The 25,194-nt window shown below is 45.8% G+C and overlaps 1 protein-coding gene across 1 annotated transcript in view; it reads right to left on the minus strand.

Annotated features, from left to right (window-relative positions):
- The window catches only part of LOC129134435 (uncharacterized), a 52,570-nt gene that overhangs the window by 19,124 nt on the left and 8,252 nt on the right, over positions 1-25,194 (minus strand). The window contains exons 2-5 of the mRNA XM_077172786.1: positions 24,915-24,953; positions 13,770-14,087; positions 11,450-11,746; positions 3,331-3,660 (exon numbers count right to left, since the gene is read on the minus strand). Of these exons, the coding sequence (XP_077028901.1) occupies positions 3,331-3,660; positions 11,450-11,746; positions 13,770-14,087; positions 24,915-24,953 (984 nt within the window). The remainder of the gene's footprint in view (positions 1-3,330; positions 3,661-11,449; positions 11,747-13,769; positions 14,088-24,914; positions 24,954-25,194) is intronic.

The following is a 25,194-nucleotide window of genomic DNA, read 5'->3' on the forward strand; positions in this document are numbered from 1 at the left end:
CCCCAAAAAAACCCCAAATAAACCAAAAACCCAAAAAAAATCCCCAAAAATTCACCCCAAAAAAACCCAAAAACGCTGGGTCAGGAGTGATCCCAAAAAAGCCCAAAATGACCCCAAAATATCCTCAGAGTCATCAAAAACCCCAAAAATCACCCAAAAACCCCAAAAACCCCAAAATGACCCAAAAAACCCCAAATAAACCAAAAACAAAACAAAAGAAAACACAAAAATTCACCCTAAAAAATCCAAAAAACCCCAAAATTAACCCCAAAACCCAACCCTGAGGTCAGTGGGCGTGGTCAGCGGAAGGGGCGTGGTCAATGGAAGGGGCGTGGTCATTGGAGTGGGTGTGGTCATTGGGGTGGGCGTGGTCATTTGGGGTGTGGCCATTGGGCTTTCGGCCATTTTGTTTTGGTCACTGCAGTGGGTGTGGCCATTTTAATGGGCGTGGCCAATTGTGGTATTGCCATTGAGTGGGCGTGGCCATATTGAGGGGCGTGGTCTGTTTTGGGGTGTGGCCATTGTGAGGGGCGTGGTCAATTTGGGGGTGGGGCCATTTTGAGGGGCGTGGTCAATTTTGGGGTGTGGTCATTTTGAAGGGAGGAGCCATTGGGGTGTGGGTGTGGCCATTTGAAAATGTGCTCATTGAATGGGTGTGGCCATTCGGGGGCGTGGTCATTTGGGGGTGTGGCCATTTTGGGGTGTGGTCATCGGTGTGGGTGTGGCCATTTTAATGGGCGTGGTCGATTTAGGGTTTGTGGTTTTAGTGGGTGTGGCCATTTTAATGGGCGTGGCCATTTTGGTGGGTCTGGCCATTTGGGGGCGTGGTCTATTGGGGTGTGGTCATTGGGATGGGTGTGGTCAATTTGGGGTTTGTGATTTGAGTGGGTGTGGCCATTTTTATGGGAGTGGTCAATTTGGGTTGTGATCACTGGGTGGGTGTGGTCAATTTTAGGGGTGTGGTCTATTGGGGGTGTGGCCTTTTCGATGTGTGTGGCCTTTGAGGGGTGTGGCCACTTGGGGGTGTCGTCATTGGAGTGGGCGTGGCTAATTTGATTGACATGTTCAATTTTGGAATTATCATTGGAGTGGGTGTGGCCATTTTGAGGTGTGGTCATTGAGGAGGGTGTGGCTACTTTGGGGTGTGGTCATTGGGGTGGGTGTGGCCATTTTGATGGGTGTGGCCTTTGGGGGTGTGGCCAATTTTATGGGCGTGGCCTGTGGGGGTGTGGCCATTTTGATGGGTGCAGCCATTTTGGGGTGTGGTCATTGGGGTGGGTGTGGTCAATTTGGCTTTTGTGATTTGAGTGGGTGTGGCCATTTTTAATGGGCGTGGTCAATGTGAGGTGTGGTCATTGGAGTGGGTGTGGTCAATTTTATGGGTGTGGTCCATTGGAGGTGTGGCCATTTTGATGGATGCAGCCATTTTGGGGTGTGGTCATTGGGGTGGGAGTGGCCAATTTTATGGGCGTGGTCAATTGGGGTGTGGTCATTTGGGTGGGTGTGGTCAATTTGGGTTTTGCGATTTGAGTGGGTGTGGCCATTTTGATGGGCGTGGTCAATTTAGGGTGTGGTCATTGTGGTGGGTGTTGCCATTTCGATGGGTGTGGCCTTTGGGGGGCGTGGCCATTTTGATGGTTGCAGCCATTTTGGGTGTGGTCATTGGGGTGGGCGTGGCCAATTTTATGGGCGTGGTCTATTGCGGTGTGGTCATTTGGGTGGGTGTGATCAATATGGGGTTTGTGATTTGAGTGGGTGTGGCCATTTTAATGGGCGTGGCCAATGTGGGTGTTGTCATTGGGATGGGTGTGGTCAATTTTATGGGTGTGGCCTTTGGGGGTGTGGCCATTTTGATGGGTGCGGCCATTTTGAGGTGCGGTCATTGAGGAGGGTGTGGCTAATTTGGGGTGTGGTCATTGGGGTGGGTGTGGCCAATTTTATGGGCGTGGTCTATTGGGGTGTGGTTATTTTTATGGGTGTGGTCATTTTTGATTGTGGTCATTGAGGAGGGTGTGGTCAATTTTATGGGCGTGGTCTATTGGGTTTTGTGATTTGAGTGGGTGTGGCCATTTTAATGGGCGTGGCCAATGTGGGGTGCGGTCATTGGGATGGGTGTGGTCAATTTTATGGGTGTGGCCTTTGGGAGTGTGGCCATTTTGATGGGTGCGGCCATTTTGAGGTGCGGTCATTGAGGAGGGTGTGGCCAATTTTATGGGCGTGGCCTATTGGAGAGTGGTCATTGGGTGGGTGTGGTCAATTTGGGGTTTGTGACTTGAGTGGGTGTGGCCATGTTAATGGGCGTGGCCAATGTGGGGTGTGGTCATTGTTGTGGGTGTTGCCATTTCGATGGGTGTGGCCTTTGGGGGGCGTGGCCATTTTGATGGTTGCAGACATTTTGGGGGTGGTCATTGGCGTGGGCGTGGCCAATTTTTTGGGCGTGGTCTATTGGGGTGTGGTCATTTGGGTGGGTGCGGTCAATTTGGGTTTTGTAATTTGAGTGGGTGTGGCCATTTTTAATGGGCGTGGCCAATGCGGGGTGTGGTCATTGGGATGGGTGTGGTCAATTTTATGGGTGTGGCCTTTGGGGGTGTGGCCATTTTGATGGGTGCGGCCATTTTGCGGTGTGGTCATTGAGGAGGGTGTGGCTAATTTGGGGTGTGGTCATTGGGGTGGGTGTGGCAAAATTTATGGGCGTGGTCTATTGGGGTGTGGCCATTTTGATGAGTGCGGCCATTTTGGGGTTTGGTCATTGGGTTGGGCGTGGCCATTTTATGGGCGTGGCCTATTGAGTGTAGTCATTGAGGTGGGTGTGGCCAATTTGGGTTTTGTTATTTGAGTGGGTGTGACCATGTTTATGGGCGTGGCCATATTGGGGTGTGGTCATTGAGGAGGGCGTGGCTCTGTTGGGGTGTGGTCATTTGGGGTGTGGCTAATTTGGGGTGTGGTCATTGGGGGTTTGGCTAATTTGGGGTCATTGGAGTGGGTGTGGCCATTTTGATGGGTGTGGTCTATTGGGGTGTGGTCATTGGGGTGGGTGTGGCCTTTTTTTATGGTCCACCATTGGGGGTGTGGCTAATTTGGGGTGTGGTCATTGGAGTGGGCGTGGCCTTCTTTATGGGCGTGTTCCATTGGGGTGTGGTCTATTGGGGTGTCATCATTGGGGTGGGCGTGGCCATTTTGATGGGTGTGGTCATTTGTGTGGGTGCAGCCATCATAGTGGGCGTGGCCAATCAGTTGAGAGCCACCATTTCCCTGGCCGTGGCCACGCCCCCAACATCTCCTCCCCCTCCATTTTCCCCCCCAAAAAAACCCCGCCCCCTTTTCACCTACCCACGACCACCACGGCCACGCCTTCACTGGGCGGAGCCTCCACCCAGGCCCCGCCCACCTCCTCCTCCAGCCGGCAGCTGAAATTCCCGGAAAACCCGGCCGGGATCTCGGGGAACACCAACTGGGAGCCGTCCTCGATGACATCATCGGTGACCTCATCGATGACGTCGTCGGTGACGTCATTGGGCGCCAGCTCGGCGCCGTCGCGGAAGAAGCGGAAGCGGCGCCGGAAGCGGCGCCGGGGGGCGGAGCAAGTGAGGCGGAGCCTCTGGCCCGCGGCGACCACGCCCGACTCAGGCTCCGCCCACAGCACGGGCGGCGGACACGGCTCTGGGGGAAACAAAAATAATTTGGGGGAAAAAGCAGCGGAATCGGTGAATTTATAATTTTGGGGTGGAAAAACAGCCCCGAAAATTCAAATTTTTAATGGGTAAAAAATAGGGTAAAAATTGACCCCGAAATTCGGCGTTTTGGAGGAAGAAAAGCCTCAAAATAGCCCCAAAAAATTCGATTTTTTTTTTTGGAGGTGGGGGTGGAGAAGATGAAATTCCCCAAAAATTTGGAGAGTTGGAGAGGTTGGAAAAACGAAATTGAGAGGAAAAAACAAAAAAAAAGGAAAAAAGGGAGAAAAGAAAAAAAAAAAAAATTGGAGTTGAAAAAATGGAAAATTTGGAGAATTTGGAGAAATGGAGAAGATGGAGTTGGCGGTTTTTCCCAAAAATGGCAAATTTTTTTTCCCAAATTTTTCCCCAAAATCCTGATTTTTTTACCCAAAATTCTGATTTTTTAGGATGGAAGAGGTCCCACCATGACCTTGGTTGGGTTGGGCTGAGATTGGGTCAAAAAAGCCAAAAATTGGCCCAAAAATTTCAATTTTTTGGAGGTGGGAATGGGGAAAATTGAGAGAAATGTCCCCAAATTTTTCCCAAAATCCTGATTTTTTTCCCCAAAATTCTGACTTTTTTTGGTCTAAGGATGTCCCACCATGACCTTGGTTGGGTTTGGCAGAGATTGGGTCAAAAAAGCCAAAAATTGGCCCAAAAATTCCATTTTTTTTGAGGTGAAAATGAAGAAAATTGAGAGAAATGTCCCCAAATTTTTCCCAAAATCCTGATTTTTTTCCCCAAAATTCTGACATTTTTTGGATGGAAGAGGTCCCACCATGACCCTGGTTGTGTTGGACTTGGATTGGGTCAAAAAGGCCAAAAATTGGCCCAAAAAATTCAATTTTTTGATGGTGGGAATGGAGAAGATGGAGAAGAACCTCCCAAATTTTTCCCAAAATCCTGATTTTTTTCCCCAAAATTCTGACATTTTTAGGATGGAAGAGGTCCCACCATGATCTTGGTTGGGTTGGGCTTGGATTGGGTCAAAAAAGCCAAAAATTGGCCCAAAAATTCCATTTTTTTTTGAGGTGAAATGAAGAAAATTGAGTGAAATGTCCCCAAATTTTTCCCCAAATCCTGATTTTTTTCCCCAAAATTCTGATTTTTTTTGGATGAAGAGGTCCCACCATGGCCCTGGTTGTGTTGGACTTGGATTGGGTCAAAAAAGCCAAAAATTGGCCCAAAAATTCAATTTTTTGTAGGCGGGAATGGAGAAGATGGAGAAGAACCTCCCAAATTTTTCCCAAAATTCTGATTTTTTTACCCAAAATTCTGATTTTTTTGGTCTAAGGATGTCCCACCATGACCTTGGTTGGGTTTGGCTGAGATTGGGTCAAAAAAGCCAAAAATTGGCCCAAAAATTCCATTTTTTGGAGGTGGGAATGGAGAAGATGGAGAAGAACGTCCCAAATTTTCCCAGATTTTGGATTTTTTGGTTATTTCAGGAATTTTGGGACCACCTGGAGGTGCCACCAAGCCCGGGGAGATCCCGGGGTTGGGATTGGGCCAAAAAAGCCAAAAAGTGGCTCCTGGAAATTTCGATATTTTGGGGAAAATGGGGAAAAAAACCAAACGGAAATGGGGAATTTTGGGTGTTCGGGAGGAGATTTGGGGTCGGGATGGGACCAAACCCAACCAAACCCAACCAAACCCAACCAAACCCAACCAAACCCAACCATGACCAATCCAAACCCAACCCAACCCAACCCAACCATGACCCAACCATGACCAATCCAAACCCAACCCAAGACAACCCAACCCAACCATGACCAAACCAAACCCAACCTTGACTCAACCAAACCCAACCAAACCCAACCCAACCCAACCATGACCCAACCAAACCCAACCATGACCCAACCCAACCCAACCCAACCCAACCCAACCCAACCATGACCCAACCAAACCCAACCATGGCCCAACCCAAACCAACTCAACCAAGGCCCAACCAAACCCAACCCAACCCAACCATGACCCAACCATGACCCAACCCAATCCAAACATGACCCAACCCAACTCTAACTCAACCCAATCCTAACTCAACCCAACGCAACCCAACCCCACCCAACCCAAACCCAACCCAACCACACCCAACCAAACCCAACCCAGTCCTAACTCAACCCAACCAAACCCAACCCAACCCAACCATGACCCAACCAAACCAAACCCAACCATGACCCAACCCAAACAAACCCAATCAAACCCAACCAAACCCAACCAAACCCAACCCAACCATGACCCAACCCAACCATGACCCAACCAAACCCAACCTAATCCTAACTCAACCCAACCCAAACCCAACCCAACCATGACCCAACTCAACCAAACCCAACCCAACCCAACCATGACCCAACCAAACCCAACCCAACCATGACCCAACCAAACCCAACCATGACCCAACCAAACCCAACACAACCATGACCCAACCACACTCAACCAAACCAAACCCAACCCAACCCAAACAAACCCAACCCAACCCAACCATGACCCAACCAAACCCAACCAAACCCAAGCCAACCCAACCATGACCCAACCATGACCCAACTAAATCCAATCACATCCATCCAAACCCAACCAAACCCAACCCAACCATGGCCCAACCCAACCCAACCATGGCCAATCCAAACCCAACCAAACCCAACCAAACCCAACCCAACCCAACCCAACCCAACCATGACCCAACCAAACCCAACCGTGACCAATCCAAACCCAACCTTGACCCAACCAAACCCAACCATGACCCAACCCAACCCCACCAAACCAAATGAAACTCCACCAAACTCAACCATGACCAAACCCAACCATGACCAAACCCAACCCAACCTTGGTCCAACCCAACCCAACCAACCAAGGTTCAACCAAACCAAACTACACCCAACCAAACCCAATCATGACCCAACCATGACCCAACCAAGACTCAACCAAACCCAACCATGACCCAACCCAACCCAACCCAACCCTACCCCAGCCAACCATGACCCAACCAAACCCAACCAAACCCAACCTAACCATGACCCAACCCAACCCCAACCAAACCCAACCCAACTCAACCCAACCCGACCAAACCCAACCCAACCATGACCCCAACCCAACCCAACCCAACCAAACCCAACCCAACCCAACCCAACCCAACCCAACCATGACCCAACCAAACTCAACCATGACCCAACCATGACCAACCAAATTCAACCCAACCCAACCATGACCCAACCCAAACATGACCTGACCCAATCCAACTCTAACTCAACCCAACCCAACCCAAACCCAACCAAACCAAACCCAACCCAATCCTAACTCAACCCAACCATGACCCCAACCATGACCCAACCAAACCCAACCTTGACCCAACCCAACCAAACCCAACCCAACCATGACCCAACCCAACCCAACCCAAACCCAACCCAACCCAACCCAACCCAACCATGACCCAAACCCAACCAAACCAAACCCAACCCAATCCTAACTCAACCCAACCATGACCCCAACCATGACCCCAACCATGACCCAACCAAACCCAACCTTGACCCAACCCAACCAAACCCAACCCAACCATGACCCAACCCAACCCAAACCCAACCCAACCCAACCCAACCCAACCATGACCCAACCCAACCCAACCAAACCCAACCCAAACCCAACCCAACCCAACCAAACCCAACCATGACCCAACAAACCCTAACCCAATCCAACCCAACCCAACCCAACCCAACCCAACCCAACCATGACCCAACCCAACCAAAGACAACCCAACACAAACATGACCCCAACCATGACCCAACCCAATCCCAACCAACCCCAACCAAACCCGACTCTAACCCAAACCCAACCCAAACCCAACCCAAACCCAACCCAACCCAATCCTAACTCAACCCAACCCAACCCAACTCAAACCAACCATGACCCAACTCAACCAAACCAAACCAAACCCAACCCAACCCAACCCAACCCAACCCAACCATGACCCAACCCAACCCAACCGAACTCAACGATGTCCAAGCATGGCCCAACCCAACCCAACCAAACCCAACCATGACTCAACCAAGGCTCATCCAAACCCAACCATGACCAAACCAAACCAGACCCAACTGAACTCAACCACATCCAACCTTGGCCCAACTAAACCCAACCAATCCAACCCAACCACAGGCCACCCACACCCAACCAAACTCAACCCAATCATAACCCAACCAAACCCAACCAAACTGAACCTTGGTCCAACCCAACCCAACCCAACCCAACCCAACCCAACCCAACCCTGACCCAACCCAATCCAACCAAACCCAACACAACCATGACCCAACCCAACCATGACCCAACACAACCATGACCCAACCAAACCAAACCCAACCCAACCAAACCCAACCCAATCCTAACTCAACCCAACCATGACCCAACCCAACCAAACCCAACCCAATCCCAACCCAACCCAACCCAACTCAACCCAACCCAACCCAACCATGACCCAACCATGACCAATCCAAACCCAACCCAAGACAACCCAACCCAACCATGACCAAACCAAACCCAACCTTGACTCAACCAAACCCAACCCAACCCAACCCTAACCCAACCATGACCAAACCCAACCCAACTCAACCCAACCAAACTTTGGTCCAACCCAACCCCACCCAACCAAACCCAACCAAACCCAACCCAACCCAAACCCAACCATGGCCCAACCCAAACCAACTCAACCAAGGCCCAACCAAACCCAACCCAACCATGACCCCAACCATGACCCAACCATGACCCAACCATGAACCCAACCATGACCCAACCCAACTCTAACTCAACCCAACCAAACCCAACCATGGCCAATCCAAACCCAACCACACCCAACCCAACCCAACCCAACCCAACCCAATCTTGGCCCAACCAAACCCAACCAAACCCAACCCAACCATGACCCAACCATGACCCAACCCAATCCAAACATGACCCAACCCAACTCTAACTCAACCCAATCCTAACTCAACCCAACCCAACCCAACCCAAACCCAACCCAAGCATGACCCAACCCAACCCAAGCATGACCCAACCCAACCCAAGCATGACCCAACCCAGCCCCACCCAACCAAAGCATGACCAAACCCAACCCAACCCTAACTCAACCCAACCCTAACTCAACCCAACCAAACCCAACCCAACCATGACCCAAACCCAACCCAACCATGACCCAAACCCAACCCAACCCAACCCTAACCCAACCCAACCAAACCCAACCCAACCCAACCCAACCCAACCCAACCATGACCCAACCCAACCCAACCATGACCAAACCAAACCCCACCAAACCAAATGAAACTCCACCAAACTCAACCTAGGCCAAACCAAACCCAACCATGACCAAACCCAACCCAACCTTGGCCCAACCCAACCCAACCAACCAAGGCCCAACCAAACTAAACTACACCCAACCAAACCCAACCATGACCCAACCAAGACTCAACCATGACCCAACCAAGACCCAACCAAACTCAACCAAACCCAACCCAAACCCAACCCAACCACACCCAACCCGACCATGGCCCAACCCAACCCAACCACACCCAACCAAACTCAACAATGTCCAAGCGTTGCCCAACGAAACTCAGCCAAACCCAACCTCGGCCCAACCCAACCCAAGCAAACCCAACCAAACCCAACCATGACTCAACCAAGGCCCAACCAAACCCAACCACACCCAACTGAACTCAACCACATCCAACCTTGGTCCAACTAAACCCAACCAACCCAACCCAACCACAGGCCACCCACACCCAACCAAACCCAACCCAATCATGACCCAACCAAACCAAACCAAACTGAACCTTGGTCCAACCCAACCCAACCAAACCCAACCATGACCCAACCCAATCCAACCAAACCCAACCCAACCATGACCCAACCGAACCAAACCCAACCCAATCCTAACTCAACCCAACCATGACCCAACCCAACCCAACCATGACCTGACCCAACCCAACCCAAGCGAACCTTAACCCAACCAAACCTTGGTCCAACCCAACCCAACCCAACCATGACCCAACCATGACCCAACCATGACCCAACCAAACCAAACCCAACCCAACCCAACCCAACCAAACCAAACCCAACCAAACCCAACCCAAACCCAACCCAACCATGACCCAACCCAACCCTAACTCAACTCAACCCAACCGAACCCAACCCCACCCAACCATGACCCAACCCAACCCAACCCCATCCAACCCAACCCCAACCAAACCCAACCCAACCATGACCCAACCATGACCAAACCTGACCCAACCCAACCCAACCCAACCCAACCATGACCTGACCCAACCCAACCAAACCCAACCCAAACACGACCCAACCCAACCAAACCCAACCTAACACAACCCAACCCAACCTAACACAACCAAACCCAACTCAATCCAACCCAACCAAACCATGACCCAACCATGACCCAACACAACCAAACGCAACCCAACCAAACCCAACCAAACCCAACCATGACCCAACCCCACCCAACCAAATCCAACCCAACCCAATCCTAACTCAACCCAACCAAACCCAAACCCAACCCAAACCAACCCAACCCAAACCAACCCAACCCAAACCCAACCCAACCCAACTCAACCAAACCATGACCCAACCCAACCAAACCCAACCATGACCCAACACAACCATGATCCAACCAAACCCCACCAAACCCAACCAAACCCAACCCAACCCAACCATGACCCAACCCTAACTCAACCAAACCCAACCAAATCCAACCTGACCATGACCCAAACCCAACCCAAACAAACCCAACTCTAACTCAACCCAACCCAAACCCAACCCAAACAAACCCAACCCAATCCTAACTCAACCCAACCCAACTCAAACCAACCATGACCCAACTCAACCAAACCAAACCCAACCAACCATGACTCAACCAGACCCAACCAAACCCAACCATGGCCCAATCCAACCCAACCCAACCCAACCAAACCCAACCCAACCATGACCCAACCCAATCCCGACCAAACCCAACCATGACCCAAACCAACCATGACCCGACCAAACCCAACCAAACCCAACCAAACCCAACCATGACCCAACCAAACCCAACCCAACCCAACCCAACCCAACCCAACCATGACCAAACCCAACCCAACTCAACCCAACCCAACCATGACCCAACCATGACCCAACCCAACCCAAACCCAACCAAACCCAACCCCACCCAACCATGACCAAACCCAACCCAACCCCACCCAACCAAACCCAACCCAACCAAACCCAACCCAACCAAACCCAACCCAACCATGACCCAACCCAACCAAACTCAACCATGACCAATCCAAACCCAACCTTGACTCAACCAAACCCAACCATGACCCAACCATGACCCAACCACATCCAACCAAACCCAACCATGGCCCAACCATGACCTGACCCAACCCAACCAAACCCAACCCAACCATGACCCAACCCAACCCAACCCAACCCAACCATGACCCAACCCGACCCAACCAAACCCAACCCAACCAAACCCAACCAAACCCAACCCAACCCAACCATGACCCAACCCAACCCAACCATGACCCCAACCCAAGCCAACCCAACCAAACCCAACCCAACCATGACCCAACCCAACCCAACCATGACCCCAACCATGACCCAACCCAACCCCAACCAACTTTGCCCCTCCCACCTCCCCATCCCCTCAACCATCCCCAAACCCCTCCCCGTGCCCCAAACCCCGCCCGTTTCCCCCCAAAACTCACCTTCCACCACCACCGGCACGGCCTCGCTGGGGTAGGAGACCACCCAGCGCCCCTCGGCCATCTCCTCGTAGCTGCAGCTGAAGTTCCCGGTCTGGTTCCGGCCGCTCCTCTCCACGCTCAGCCGGGCGCTTCCGGAACCTTCCGTGACCCCCCCGGAGACCTCGAGCTCCTCCCGCAGGAAGCGGAAGCGGCGCCGGGGGGCGGGGCCGGGCGGGGCAGCGCAGAGGAAGAGGAGGGGCTGCCCTTGGACGGTGCGGCCCGAGGGCGTCACCGTCAGGTTGGGTTGGGTTGGGCGGTCTGGCGGGAAATGGGGAAGGGGTCAGAGGTCAAGGTCGGAGGTCAAAAAAAAGGGGGAGGGGTTTTTTATTTGGGGGGGCGGGGTAAAAAAAAACGGCGCCGTTGGGTGAAAAGGGGAGGGTTCGGTGAGATTTTGGGGTAAAAAACGGCCGCTTTGGAAAAAGTTGGGTGGAAAAGGCAAAGTCGGAAGTCAGTGGGGGTGGATTTGGGATGAAATCACCAAATTTAGTAAAAAAGTCAATATTGGGTGGAAAAGTCAAGATTGGACCTCGACGGGGACGGATTTTGGGGTAAAATTCGTCCATTGGACCAAAACCCAACGTTTTTGTGAATGGGGATGGATTTTGGGGTAAAAATCCCCAATTGAGTAAAAAAGTCAACATTGGGTGGAAAAGTCAAGGTTGGACCTCAACGGGGACGGATTTTGGGGTAAAAATTCCTCCATTGGACCAAAACCCAACGTTTTTGTCAACAGGGATTGATTTTGGGGTAAAAATGCCAAATTGAGTGGAAAAGTAAACATTGGGTGGAAAACCCAACATTGGACCTCAACGGGGACAAATTTTGGGATAAAAATGCCAAAATGAGTGGAAAAATCAAGATTGGGGGGAAAAGTCAAGGTTGGACCTCAACGGGGATGGATTTTGGGGTAAAAACCCCCAATTTAGTAGAAAAATCAAGGTTGGGTGGAAAACCCAACATTTTTGTCAATGGGGATGAATTTGGGGATAAAAACGCCAAATTTAGTAGAAAAATCAAGGTTGGGTGGAAAACCCAACATTTTCGTCAACAGGGACCAATTTTGGGATAAAACCCCACCCATTTGAGTGCAAAACTCAACGTTGGTTGGAAAAGTCAAGGTTGGGTGGAAAAGTCAAGATTGGACCTCAACGGGGACGGATTTTGGGATGAAAACCCAACATTTTGGTCAATGGGGATGGATTTTGGGGTAAAAACCCCAAATTGAGTAGAAAAGTCAAGGCTGGGTGAAAAACCCAACATTTTTGTTAATGGGGACGAATTTTGGGATAAAAACCCGCCCATTTGAGTGGAAAAGTCAACGTTGGGTGGAAAAGTCAAGGTTGGACCTCAGTGGGGACGAATTTTGGGATAAAAATGCCAAGTTGAGTGGAAAAGTCAAGGTTGTGTGGAAAACCCAAGATTTTTGTTAATGGGGGTGAATTTTGGGATAAAATCGCCCAATTGGACACAAAAGTCAAGGTTGGACCTCAATGGGGACAAATTTTGGGACAAAAACGCCAAAATGAGTGGAAAAGTCAACATTGGGTGGAAAAGTCAAGGTTGGACCTCAATGGGGTCAAATTTTGGGATAAAAATGCGCAATTTAGTAGAAAAATCAAGGTTGGGTGGAAAACCCAACATTTTTGTCAATGGGGATGGATTTTGGGGTAAAAACGCCCAATTGGACACAAAAGTCAAGGTTGGACCTCAATGGGGACAAATTTTGGGATGAAAATGCCAAAATGAGTGGAAAAGTCAAGGTTGGGTGGAAAAGCCAAGGTTGGACCTCAACGGGGATGGATTTTGGGGTAAAAACCCCCGATTTAGTAGAAAAATCAAGGTTGGGTGGAAAACCTGAGATTTTTGTCAATGGGGATGGATTTGGGGATAAAAACACCAAATTGAGTAGAAAAGTCAAGATTGGGTGGAAAACCCAAGATTTTTGTCAACGGGGACCAATTTTGGGATAAAAACCCGCCCATTTGAGTGCAAAACTCAACGTTGGGTGGAAAAGTCAAGGCTGGACCTCAACGGGGGCAAATTTTGGAATAAAAACACCAAATTGGGTGTAAAAGTCAAGGTTGGACGTCAATGGGGACAAATTTTGGGACAAAACCACCAAATTGGGTGTAAAAGTCAACATTGGTTGAAAACCCCAACATTTCCACCAACACCGAACCAATTCCAGGACCAAACCCCGCCCATTTGAGTGCCAAACCTCCACACCAACACCCCCAACCCGCCCCAAATTCCACCCCCCAAAAACCCCCCCGGGCCAAACCTCGCACGTCGATGAGCACGGCCCGGCTGGGCGGCGAGTGCAGGACGCGGCCGCCGCGGCGCAGCACGGTGTAGGAGCAGCTGTGGAAGCCGGCGTCGCCGGGCCCGGCCAGGACCACGGTGAGGGCGGAGTCGCGGCGCGGCGTGCGGACGTCGCTGGACCAGCCCGAGGTGCCGGTGAAGCGGAAGCCCTGGATGCGGTCGGCGGGCGGCGGCGGCGGCGCGGAGCAGAGGATGGAGACGGCGTCGCCGGGCAGGAAGAGAGGGCGGGGAGGGGTGAGGGAGATGTTGGGGGCGGGAGGGAGGAGGTCTGGGGGGTCTGGGGTGGGGGGAAAAAATGGGGGGGAAATTGAAATTATTGGCGGGTGGGGATGGGGGAGATGGAGGAGATGGAGGGGATGGAGAAGATTAAAAAGATGGAGAAGATGGAGAAGGAGAAGACTGAGAAAATGGAGGAGATGGAGGAGACGGAGAAGATGGAGGAGATGGAGATGATGGAGAAGATGGAGGAGATGGAGGAAATGGAGGAGATGGAGAAGATGAAGATGAAGAAGAAGATGGAGAAGATTAAAAAGATGGAGAAGATGGAGGAGATGGAGAAGAATGGAGAAGATGGAGGAAATGGAGAAGATGAAGAACATTAAAAACATGGAGAAGATGGAGAAGATGGAAAAGATGGAGGAGATGGAGGAGATGGAGAAGGAGAAGAAGGAGAAAATGGAGAAGATGGAGAAGATGGAAAAGATGGAAAAGAAAGATGGAGGAGATGGAGGAGATGGAGAAGATTGAAAAGATGGTGAAGATTCAGAAGACTCAGAAGATGGACAAATGGAGGAGATGGAAAAGAAGGAGGAGATGGAGGAGATGGAGAAGGAGAAGACTGAGAAAATGGAGGAGATGGAGGGGACGGAGAAGATGGAGAAGATGGAGAAGATTGAGAAGATGGAGAAGACGGAGAAGATGGAGAAGGAGAAGATGGAAAAGATGGGGAAGATGGAGAAGGAGAAGAAGGAGAAGATGGAGGAGATGGAGGAGATGGAGAAGATTAAAAAGATGGAAAACATGGAGAAGATGGAGAAGAAGAAGATGGAGAAGAAGGAGAAAAGATGGAAAAGATGGAGGAGATGGAGAAGATGGAGAAGGAGAAGAAGGAGAAGATGGAGAAGACAGAGAAGATTGAAAAGATGGAGAAAATGGAGAAGATGGAGAAGATGCAAAGGATGGAGAAGATGGAGAAGATGCAAAGGATGGAGAAGATGGAGAAGATGGAGGAGATGGAGGAGATGGAGAAGATGGAGGAGAAGGAGAAGAAGGAGAAGATGGAGGAGATGGAGGAGATGGAGAAGATGGAGAAGATGGAGAAGATGGAGGAGATGGAGAAGATGAAGATGAAGAAGAAGATGGAGAAGATTAAAAAGATGGAGAAGATGGAGGAAATGGAGAAGATGGAGAAGATGGAGGAGATGGAGAAGAATGGAGAAGACGGAGGAAATGGAGAAGATGGAGAACATTAAAAACATGGAGAAGATGGAGAAGATGGAAAACATGGAAAAGATGGAGGAGAAGGAGAAGATGGAAAAGATGGAGAAGATGGAGAAGATGGAAAAGATGGAAAAGAAAGATGGAGGAGATGGAGGACATGGAGGAGATGGAGGAGATGGAGAAAATGGAGAAGAAGAAGACGGAGGAGATGGAGAAGATGGAGAAGATTCAGAAGATGGAGAAGATTGAAAAGATGAAGATTCAGAAGATTCAGAAGACTCAGAAGATGGACAAATGGAGGAGATGGAAAAGAAGGAGGAGATGGAGGAGATGGAGAAGATGGAGAAGGAGAAGACTGAGAAAATGGAGGACATGGAGGAGACGGAGAAGATGGAGGAGATGGAGGAGATGGGGGAGATGGGGGAGATGGAGATGGAGAAGAAGGAGAAGATGGAGGAAATGGAGAAGATGGAGAACATTAAAAACATGGAGAAGATGGAGAAGATGGAAAAGATTTAAAAGATGGAGGAGATGGAGAAGATGGAGGAGATGGAGAAGATGGAGGAGATGGAGGAGATGGAGGAAATGGAGAAGATGGAGAAGGAGAAGACTGAGAAAATGGAGGAGATGGAGGAGACGGAGAAGATGGAGAAGATGGAGGAGATGGAGGAGATGGAGAAGATGGAGGAGATGGAGAAGATGGAGGAGATGGAGAAGATGGAGGAGATGGAGGAGATGGAGAAGATGGAGGAGATGGAGGAGATGGAGATGGAGAAGAAGGAGAAGATGGAGGAAATGGAGAAGATGGAGAACATTAAAAACATGGAGAAGATGGAGAAGATGGAAAAGATTTAAAAGATGGAGGAGATGGAGAAGGAGAAGAAGGAGAAAAGATGGAAAAGATGGAGAAGAATGGAGAAAATTGAGAAGATGGAGAAGATGGTGAAGATGAAGATTGAAAGCATCGAGGAGATGGAGAAGGAGAAGAAGGAGAAGATGGAAGAGATGGAGGAGATGGAGAAGATGGAGGAGATGGAGAAGATGGAGAAGATGGAGAAGATTAAAAAGATGGAGAAGATGGAAAACATGGAGAAGGAGAAGAAGGAGAAGATGGAGAAGATGGAGGAGATGGAGGAGATGGAGGAGATGGAGATGGAGAAGAAGGAGAAGATTGAAAACATGGAGAAGATGGAGATGAATGGAGAAGATGGAGAACATTAAAAACATGGAGAAGATGGAGAAGATGGAAAAGATTTAAAAGGTGGAGAAGATGGAGGAGATGGAGAAGATGGAGGAGATGGAGAAGATGGAGAAGATGGAGAAGGAGAAGATTGAGAAAATGGAGGAGATGGAGGAGAAGGAGAAGATGGAGGAGATGGGGAAGATGGAGGAAATTGAGAAGATGGAGAAGATGAAGATGGAGAAGATGGAGAAGGAGAAGAAGGAGAAGATGGAGAAGATGGAGAGGATGGAGAAGAAGGAATAGATGGAGGAAATGGAGAAGATGGAAACGATGGAGGAGATGGAGGAGATGGAGGAGATGGAGAAGGAGAAGAAGGAGAAGAAGGAGAAGATGGAGAAGATGGAGAAGATGGAGAAAAGATGGAGAAGATGGAGGAAATTGAGAAGATGGAGAAGATGGAGGGGATGGAGACGATGGAGAAGATGGAGGAGATTGAAAAGATGTAGAAGACAGAGAAGAATGGAGAAAATGGAGAAGACGGAGAAGATGGAGAGGATGGAGAAGAAGGAGAAAAGGTGGAGAAGATTGAAAACATGGAGGAGATGGAGAAAAGATGGAGAAGACGGAGAATACAGAGAAGATGGAGGAGATGGAGATGGATAAGATGGAGGAAATGGAGAAGATGGAGAAGATTGAGAAGAAGGAGAAGATGAAGATGAAGACGAAGAAGATGGAGAAGATGGAGAAGATTAAAAAGATGGAGAAGATGGAAAGGAAGGAGAAGAAGGAGAAGATGGAGAAGATGGAAAAGAAGGAGGAGATGGAGATGAAGAAGAAGAAGATGGAGGAGATGGAGAAGATGGAAAGGATGGAGAAGATGGAGGAAATTGAGAAGATGGGGAAGACCGAGAAGATGGAAAGGATGGAGAACATGGACAAGAAAGAGAAGATGGAGAAGATGGAGAAGATGGAGGAAATGGAGAAGAAGAAGACGGAGGAGATGGAGGAGATGGAGAAAATGGAGAAGAAGGAGAAGATGGAGGAAATTGAGAAGACAGAGAAGATGGAGAAGGTGGAGAAGGTGGAGGAGATGGAGGAGATGGAGGAGATGGAGATGGAGGAGATGGAGAAGATTGAAAACATGGAAAAGATGGAGGAGATGGAGGAGATGGAGAAGACAGAGAAGATGGAAAGGATGAAGAAGATGGACAAGAAGGAGAAGATGGAGAAGATGGAGGAGATGGAGATGGAGGAGATGGAGGAGATGGAGATGGAGAAGATGGACAAGTAGAAGATGGAGGAGATGGAGGAGATGGAGAAGAAGGAGGAGATGGAGGAGATGGAGAAGATGGACGAGACGGAGAAGATGCAGAAGGAGAAGATGAAGAAGATGGAGAAGATGGAGGAAATGGAGAAGACGGAGAAGATGGAGAAGATGGAGGAGATGGAGAAGATGGAGGAGATGGAGAAGATGGAGGAGATGGAGATGAAGAAGAAGAAGATGGAGGAGATGGAGAAGATGGCAAACATGGAGAAGATGGAGGAGATGGAGAAAAGATGGAGAAGGAGAAGATGGAGAAAATGGGGAAGATGGCGAACATTAAAAACATGGAGAAGATGGAGAAGATGGAAAAGATGGAGAAGATGGAGAAAATGGAGGAGATGGAGGAGAAGGAGAAGATGGAGAATATTGAAAACATGGAAAAGATGGAGAAGATGGAGGAGATGGAGATGGAGAAGAAGGAGGAGATGGAGGAGATGGAGAAGATGGAGAAAATGGGGAAGATGGAGAACATTAAAAACATGGAGAAGATGGAAAAGATGGAGAAGAAGGAGAAGATGAAGAAGACAGAGAAAAGATGGAAAAGATGGGGAAGATGGAGAAGATGGAGGAGATGGAGGAGATGGAGAAGATTAAAAAGATGGAGAAGATGGAAAACATGGAGAAGATGGAGAAGGAGAAGAAGGAGAAGATGGAGAAAATGGAGAAGATGGAGGAGATGGAGAAGGAGAAGATGGAGAAGATTGAAAACATGGAAAAGATGGAGAAGATGGAGAAGATGGAGGAAATTGAGAAGATGGGGAAGACCGAGAAGATGGAAAGGATGGAGAACATGGACAAGAAGGAGAAGATGGAGAAGATGGAGAAGATGGAGGAAATGGAGAAGAAGGAGAAGATGGAAAAGATGGAGGAGATGGAGGAGATGGAGAAAAGACGGAGAAGATGGAGGAAATTGAGAAGATGGAGAAGATGGAGAAGAAGGAGAAGAAGGAGAGGATGGAGAAGATGGAAAAGATGGAGAAGATGGAGAAGGAGAAGAAGGAGAAGATGGAGAAGGTGGAGGAGATGGAGAAGATGGAGGAGATGGAGAAGATGGAGGAAATTGAGAAGACAGAGAAGGTGGAGAAGGTGGAGGAGATGGAGAAGGAGAAGAAGGAGAAGATTGAAAACATGGAGAAGATGGAGGAGATGGAGATGGAGAAGATGGAAAGGATGAAGAAGATGGACAAGAAGGAGAAGATGGAGGAGATGGAGAAGATGGAGAAGATGGAGGAGATGGAGAAGATGGAGAAGATGGAGAAGAACCTCCCTATAGTTCCCAAAATCCCAATTTCTTTTTTTTTTTCCCAAAATTCTGATTTTTTTTTTGGTTGGAAGAGGTCCCAGCATGGCCCTGCTTGGGTTGGACTTGAGTTGGCTCCAAAAGACCCAAAAATGACCCAAAAATTTGAATTTTTTTGAGGTGAAAATGAAGAAAATTGAGAGAAATTTCCCAAATTTTTCCCAAAATTCTGATTTTTTCCCCAAAATTCTGATTTTTTTCCCAAAATTCTGATATTTCTGGTAGGATTTGGTTCCACCATGGCCCTGCTTGGATTGGGTCAAAAAAGGCCAAAATTGGTGCAAAAATTTGAATTTTTTGGAGGTGAAAATGGAGAAAATTGAGAGAAATGTCCCAAAATTTTTTCCCAAAATTTTGATTTTTTTCCCCAAAATTCTGATTTTTTTCCCCAAAATTCTGATTATTTTTGGATGGAAGAGGCTCCACCATGGCCCTGCTTGGGTTGGGTCAAAAAAGGCCAAAATTGGTCCAAAAATTTGAATTTTTTTGAGGTGAAAATGAAGAAAATTGAGAGAAATTTCCCCAAATTTTGCCCAAAATTTTGATTTTTTCCCAAAATTTGGATTTTTTTCCCCAAAATTCTGATTATTTTTGGATGGAAGAGGCTCCACCATGGCCCTGCTTGGATTGGGTCAAAAAAGGCCAAAATTGACCCAAAAATTCAAATTTTTTGACGCAAAAATGAAGAAAATTGAGAGAAATTTCCCAAATTTTTCCCAAAATTTTGATTTTTTTCCCCAAAATTCTGATTTTTTCCCCAAAATTCTGATTTTTCTGGTAGGATTTGGTTCCACCATGACCCTGCTTGGATTGGGTCAAAAAAGGCCAAAAATTCCCAAAAATTTGAATTTTTTTTGATGCAAAAATGCAGAAAATTGAGAGAAATGTCCCCAATTTTTCCCAAAATTCTGATTTTTTTCCCCAAAATTCTGATTATTTTTGGATGGAAGAGGTTCCACCATGGCCCTGCTTGGATTGGGTCAAAAAAGGCCAAAATTGGTCCAAAAATTTGAATTTTTTGGAGGTGAAAATGAAGAAAATTCAGAGAAATGTCCCAAATTTTTTCCCAAAATTCTGATTTTTTTCCCCAAAATTCTGATTATTTTTGGATGGAGGAGGTTCCACCATGGCCCTGATTGGGGTTGGGCTCAGGTTTGCCCAAAAAAGCCCAAAAATGACCCAAAAATTCCAATTTTTTGAGGTGAAAATGAAGAAAATTGAGAGAAATTTCCCAAATTTTTCCCAAAATTCTGATTTTTTTCCCCAAAATTCTGATTATTTTTGGATGGAAGAGGCTCCACCATGGCCCTGCTTGGGTTGGGTCAAAAAAGGCCAAAAATGACCCAAAAATTTGAATTTTTTTGAGGTGAAAATGAAGAAAATTGAGAAAAATGTCCCAAATTTTTCCCAAAATTCTGATTTTTTTCCCCAAAATTCTGATTTTTCTGGTAGGATTTGGTTGCACCATGACCCTGCTTGGGTTGGGTCAAAAAAAGCCAAAATTGGTCCAAAAATTTGAATTTTTTGGAGGTGAAAATGAAGAAAATTGAGAGAAATTTCCCCAAATTTTTTCCCCAAATTTTGATTTTTTCCCCAAAATTTTGATTTTTCTGGTAGGATTTGGTTCCACCATGGCCCTGCTTGAGTTGGGCTCAGATTTGCCCAAAAAAGGCCAAAAATGACCCAAAAATTCCAATTTTTTCAAGGTGAAAATGAAGAAAATTGAGAGAAACGTCCCAAATTTTTCCCAAAATTCTGATTTTTTTCCCAAAATTTTGATTTTTTTCCCCAAAATTCTGATTATTTTTGGATGGAAGAGGCTCCACCATGGCCCTGCTTGGGTTGGGTCAAAAAAGGCCAAAAATGACCCAAAAATTTGAATTTTTTTGAGGTGAAAATGAAGAAAATTGAGAAAAATGTCCCAAATTTTTCCCAAAATTCTGATTTTTTTCCCCAAAATTCTGATTTTTCTGGTAGGATTTGGTTGCACCATGACCCTGCTTGGGTTGGGTCAAAAAAAGCCAAAATTGGTCCAAAAATTTGAATTTTTTGGAGGTGAAAATGAAGAAAATTGAGAGAAATTTCCCCAAATTTTTTCCCCAAATTTTGATTTTTTCCCCAAAATTTTGATTTTTCTGGTAGGATTTGGTTCCACCATGGCCCTGCTTGAGTTGGGCTCAGATTTGCCCAAAAAAGGCCAAAAATGACCCAAAAATTCCAATTTTTTCAAGGTGAAAATGAAGAAAATTGAGAGAAACGTCCCAAATTTTTCCCAAAATTCTGATTTTTTTCCCAAAATTTTGATTTTTTTCCCCAAAATTCTGATTATTTTTGGATGGAAGAGGCTCCACCATGGCCCTGCTTGGGTTGGGTCAAAAAAGGCCAAAAATGACCCAAAAATTTGAATTTTTGAGGTGAAAATGAAGAAAATTGAGAGAAATGTCCCAAATTTTTCCCAAAATTTTGATTTTTTTCCCAAAATTCTGATTTTTTTCCCCAAAATTCTGATTTTTTTTGGATGGAAGAGGCTCCACCATGACCCGGCTTGGGTTGGGTCCAAAAAGCCCAAAATTGGTGCAAAAATTTGAATTTTTTGGAGGTGAAAATGGAGAAAATTGACAGAAATTTCCCAAAATTTTCCCAAAATTTTGATTTTTTTCCCCAAAATTCTGACATTTTCTGGTAGGATTTGGTTCCACCATGGCCCTGCTTGGGTTGGGCTCAAATTTGTCCAAAAAAGCCCAAAAATGACCCAAAAATTCCAATTTTTTGACGCAAAAATGAAGAAAATTGAGAGAAATTTCCCAAATTTTTCCCAAAATTTTGATTTTTTTCCCCAAAATTCTGATTATTTTTGGATCAAAGAGGCTCCACCATGACCCTGCTTGGATTGGGTCAAAAAAGGCCCAAAAATGACCCAAAAATTTGAATTTTTTGAGGTTAAAATGAAGAAAATTGAGAGAAACATCCCAAAATTTTTCCCAAAATTCTGATTTTTTTCCCCAAAATTCTGATTTTTTTCCCCAAAATTCTGATTATTTTTTGGATGGAGGAGGTTCCACCATGGCCCTGCTTGGATTGGGTCAAAAAAGGCCAAAATTGGTCCAAAAATTTGAATTTGTTTGACGCAAAAATGAAGAAAATTGAGAAAAATTTCCCAAATTTGCCCAAAATTTTGATTTTTTTCCCCAAAATTCTGATTTTTCTGGTAGGATTTGGTTCCACCATGGCCCTGCTTGGGTTGGGCTCAAATTTGTCCAAAAAATCCCAAAAATGACCCAAAAATTCCAATTTTTTGGAGCTGAAAATGAAGAAAATTGAGAGAAATTTCCCCAAATTTTCCCAAAATTTTCATTTTTTTCCCCAAAATTTTGATTTTTTTCCCCAAAATTCTGATTATTTTTTAGTTGGAAGAGGCTCCACCACGGCCCTGCTTGGATTGGGTCAAAAAAGGCCAAAATTGGTGCAAAAATTTGAATTTTTTGGAGGTGAAAATGGAGAAAATTGAGAGAAATTTCCCAAATTTTCCCAAAATTTTGATTTTTTTTTCCCCAAAATTCTGATTTTTCTGGTAGGATTTGGTTCCACCATGACCCTGCTTGGGTTGGGTCAAAAAAGGCCAAAAATGACCCAAAAATTTGAATTTTTTGAGGTGAAAATGAAGAAAATTGAGAGAAATTTCCCAAATTTTTCCCAAAATTCTGATAATTTTCCCCAAAATTCTGATTATTTTTGGATGGAAGAGGTTCCACCATGGCCCTGCTTAGATTGGGTCAAAAAAGGCCAAAATTGGTCCAAAAATTTGAATTTTTTGGAGGTGAAAATGAAGAAAATTGAGAAAAATGTCCCAAATTTTTCCCAAAATTCTGATTTTTTTCCCCAAAATTCTGATTTTTCTGGTGGGATTTGGTTCCACCATGGCTCTGCTTGGATTGGGCTCAAATTTGTCCAAAAAAGCCCAAAAATGACCCAAAAATTCCAATTTTTTGACGCAAAAATGAAGAAAATTGAGAGAAATTTCCCCAAATTTTCCCAAAATTTTGATTTTTTTCCCCAAAATTCTGATTATTTTTGGATGGAAGAGGCTCCACCATGGCCCTGCTTGGATTGGATCAAAAAAGGCCAAAATTGGTGCAAAAATTTGAATTTTTTTGAGGTGAAAATGAAGAAAATTGAGAAAAATGCCCCAAAATTTGCCCAAAATTTTGATTTTTTCCCCAAAATTCTGATTTTTATCCCCAAAATTCTGATTATTTTTGGATGGAAGAGGCTCCACCATGGCCCTGCTTGGATTGGGTCAAAAAAGGCCAAAAATGGTCCAAAAATTTGAATTTTTGGAGGTGAAAATGAAGAAAATTGAGAGAAATTTCCCAATTTTTTCCCAAAATTTGGATTTTTTTCCTAAAATTCTGATTTTTTTCCCCAAAATTCTGATTATTTTTGGATGGAGGAGGCTCCACCATGGCCCTGCTTGGATTGGGTCAAAAAAAGCCAAAATTGGTCCAAAAATTTGAATTTTTTTGGAGGTGAAAATGAAGAAAATTGAGAAAAATTTCCCAAATTTTTCCCCAAAATTCTGATTTTTTCCCAAAATTTTGATTTTTTTCCCCAAAATTCTGATTATTTTTAGTTGGAAGTGGTTCCACCATGGCCCTGCTTGGGTTGGGCTCAGATTTGTCCAAAAAATCCCAAAAATGACCCAAAAATTCCAATTTTTTGAGGTGAAAATGAAGAAAATTGAGAAAAATTTCCCAAATTTTTCCCAAAATTTTGATTTTTTTCCCCAAAATTCTGATTATTTTTGGATGGAAGAGGCTCCACCATGGCCCTGCTTGAATTGGGTCAAAAAAGGCCAAAATTGGTGCAAAAATTTGAATTTTTTGGAGGTGAAAATGAAGAAAATTGAGAGAAATTTCCCAAATTTTTCCCAAAATTCTGATTTTTTTCCCAAAATTCTGATTTTTTCCCCAAAATTCTGAATTTTTCTGGTAGGATTTGGTTCCACCATGGCCCTGCTTGGGTTGGGTCAAAAAAGGCCAAAATTGGTGCAAAAATTGGAATTTTTTGGAGGTGAAAATGAAGAAAATTGAGAGAAATTTCCCAAATTTTCCCAAAATTTTGATTTTTTTCCCCAAAATTCTGACATTTTCTGGTAGGATTTGGTTCCACCATGGCCCTGCTTGAGTTGGGCTCAAATTTGTCCAAAAAAGCCCAAAAATGACCCCAAAATTTGAATTTTTTGACGCAAAAATGAAGAAAATTGAGAGAAATTTCCCCAATTTTTCCCAAAATTCTGATTTTTTTCCCCAAAATTCTGATTTTTTTTGGATGGAAGAGGCTCCACCATGGCCCTGCTTGGGTTGGGCTCAGATTTGTCCAAAAAAGCCCAAAAATGACCCAAAAATTCCAATTTTTTTGACGCAAAAATGAAGAAAATTGAGAGAAATTTCCCAAATTTTTCCCAAAATTTTGATTTTTTTCCCCAAAATTTTGATTTTTTTCCCCAAAATTCTGATTATTTTTGGATGGAAGAGGCTCCACCATGGCCCTGCTTGGATTGGGTCAAAAAAGGCCAAAATTGGTCCAAAAATTTGAATTTTTTTGACGCAAAAATGAAGAAAATTGAGAAAAATTTTCCCCAAATTTTACCCAAAATTTGGATTTTTTTCCCCAAAATTCTGATTTTTCTGGTAGGATTTGGTTCCACCATGACCCTGCTTGGGTTGGGCTCAGATTTGTCCAAAAAATCCCAAAAATGACCCAAAAATTTGAATTTTTTGACGCAAAAATGAAGAAAATTGAGAGAAATTTCCCAAATTTGCCCAAAATTTTGATTTTTTTTGGAATTTTTTGTTACCTGAGGGCGACACCAGCGGGAAAAGGATGGGGAGAGAGGCTGGAAAAAAAGGAAAATTGGTTAAAAAATGAGAAAATTGGGAAAAATTGGGAAATTTGGGAAAAAAAATGGGAAAAATGGGGAAAAATTGGGAAAAAAAAGGAGGAAAATTGGGGGGAAAATGAGGAAAAATGGAGAAGGGAAATTGGGAATAAAAAGGAAATTTAAAATTATTTGTTAATTATTAATGAAAGGAATTAAAAATTAAAATAAAATTTTTCATTATTAATGGAAGGAATGA

This window comes from Agelaius phoeniceus (assembly GCF_051311805.1).
Source record: "Agelaius phoeniceus isolate bAgePho1 chromosome W unlocalized genomic scaffold, bAgePho1.hap1 SUPER_W_unloc_1, whole genome shotgun sequence".
Lineage (NCBI taxonomy): Eukaryota > Metazoa > Chordata > Aves > Passeriformes > Icteridae > Agelaius > Agelaius phoeniceus.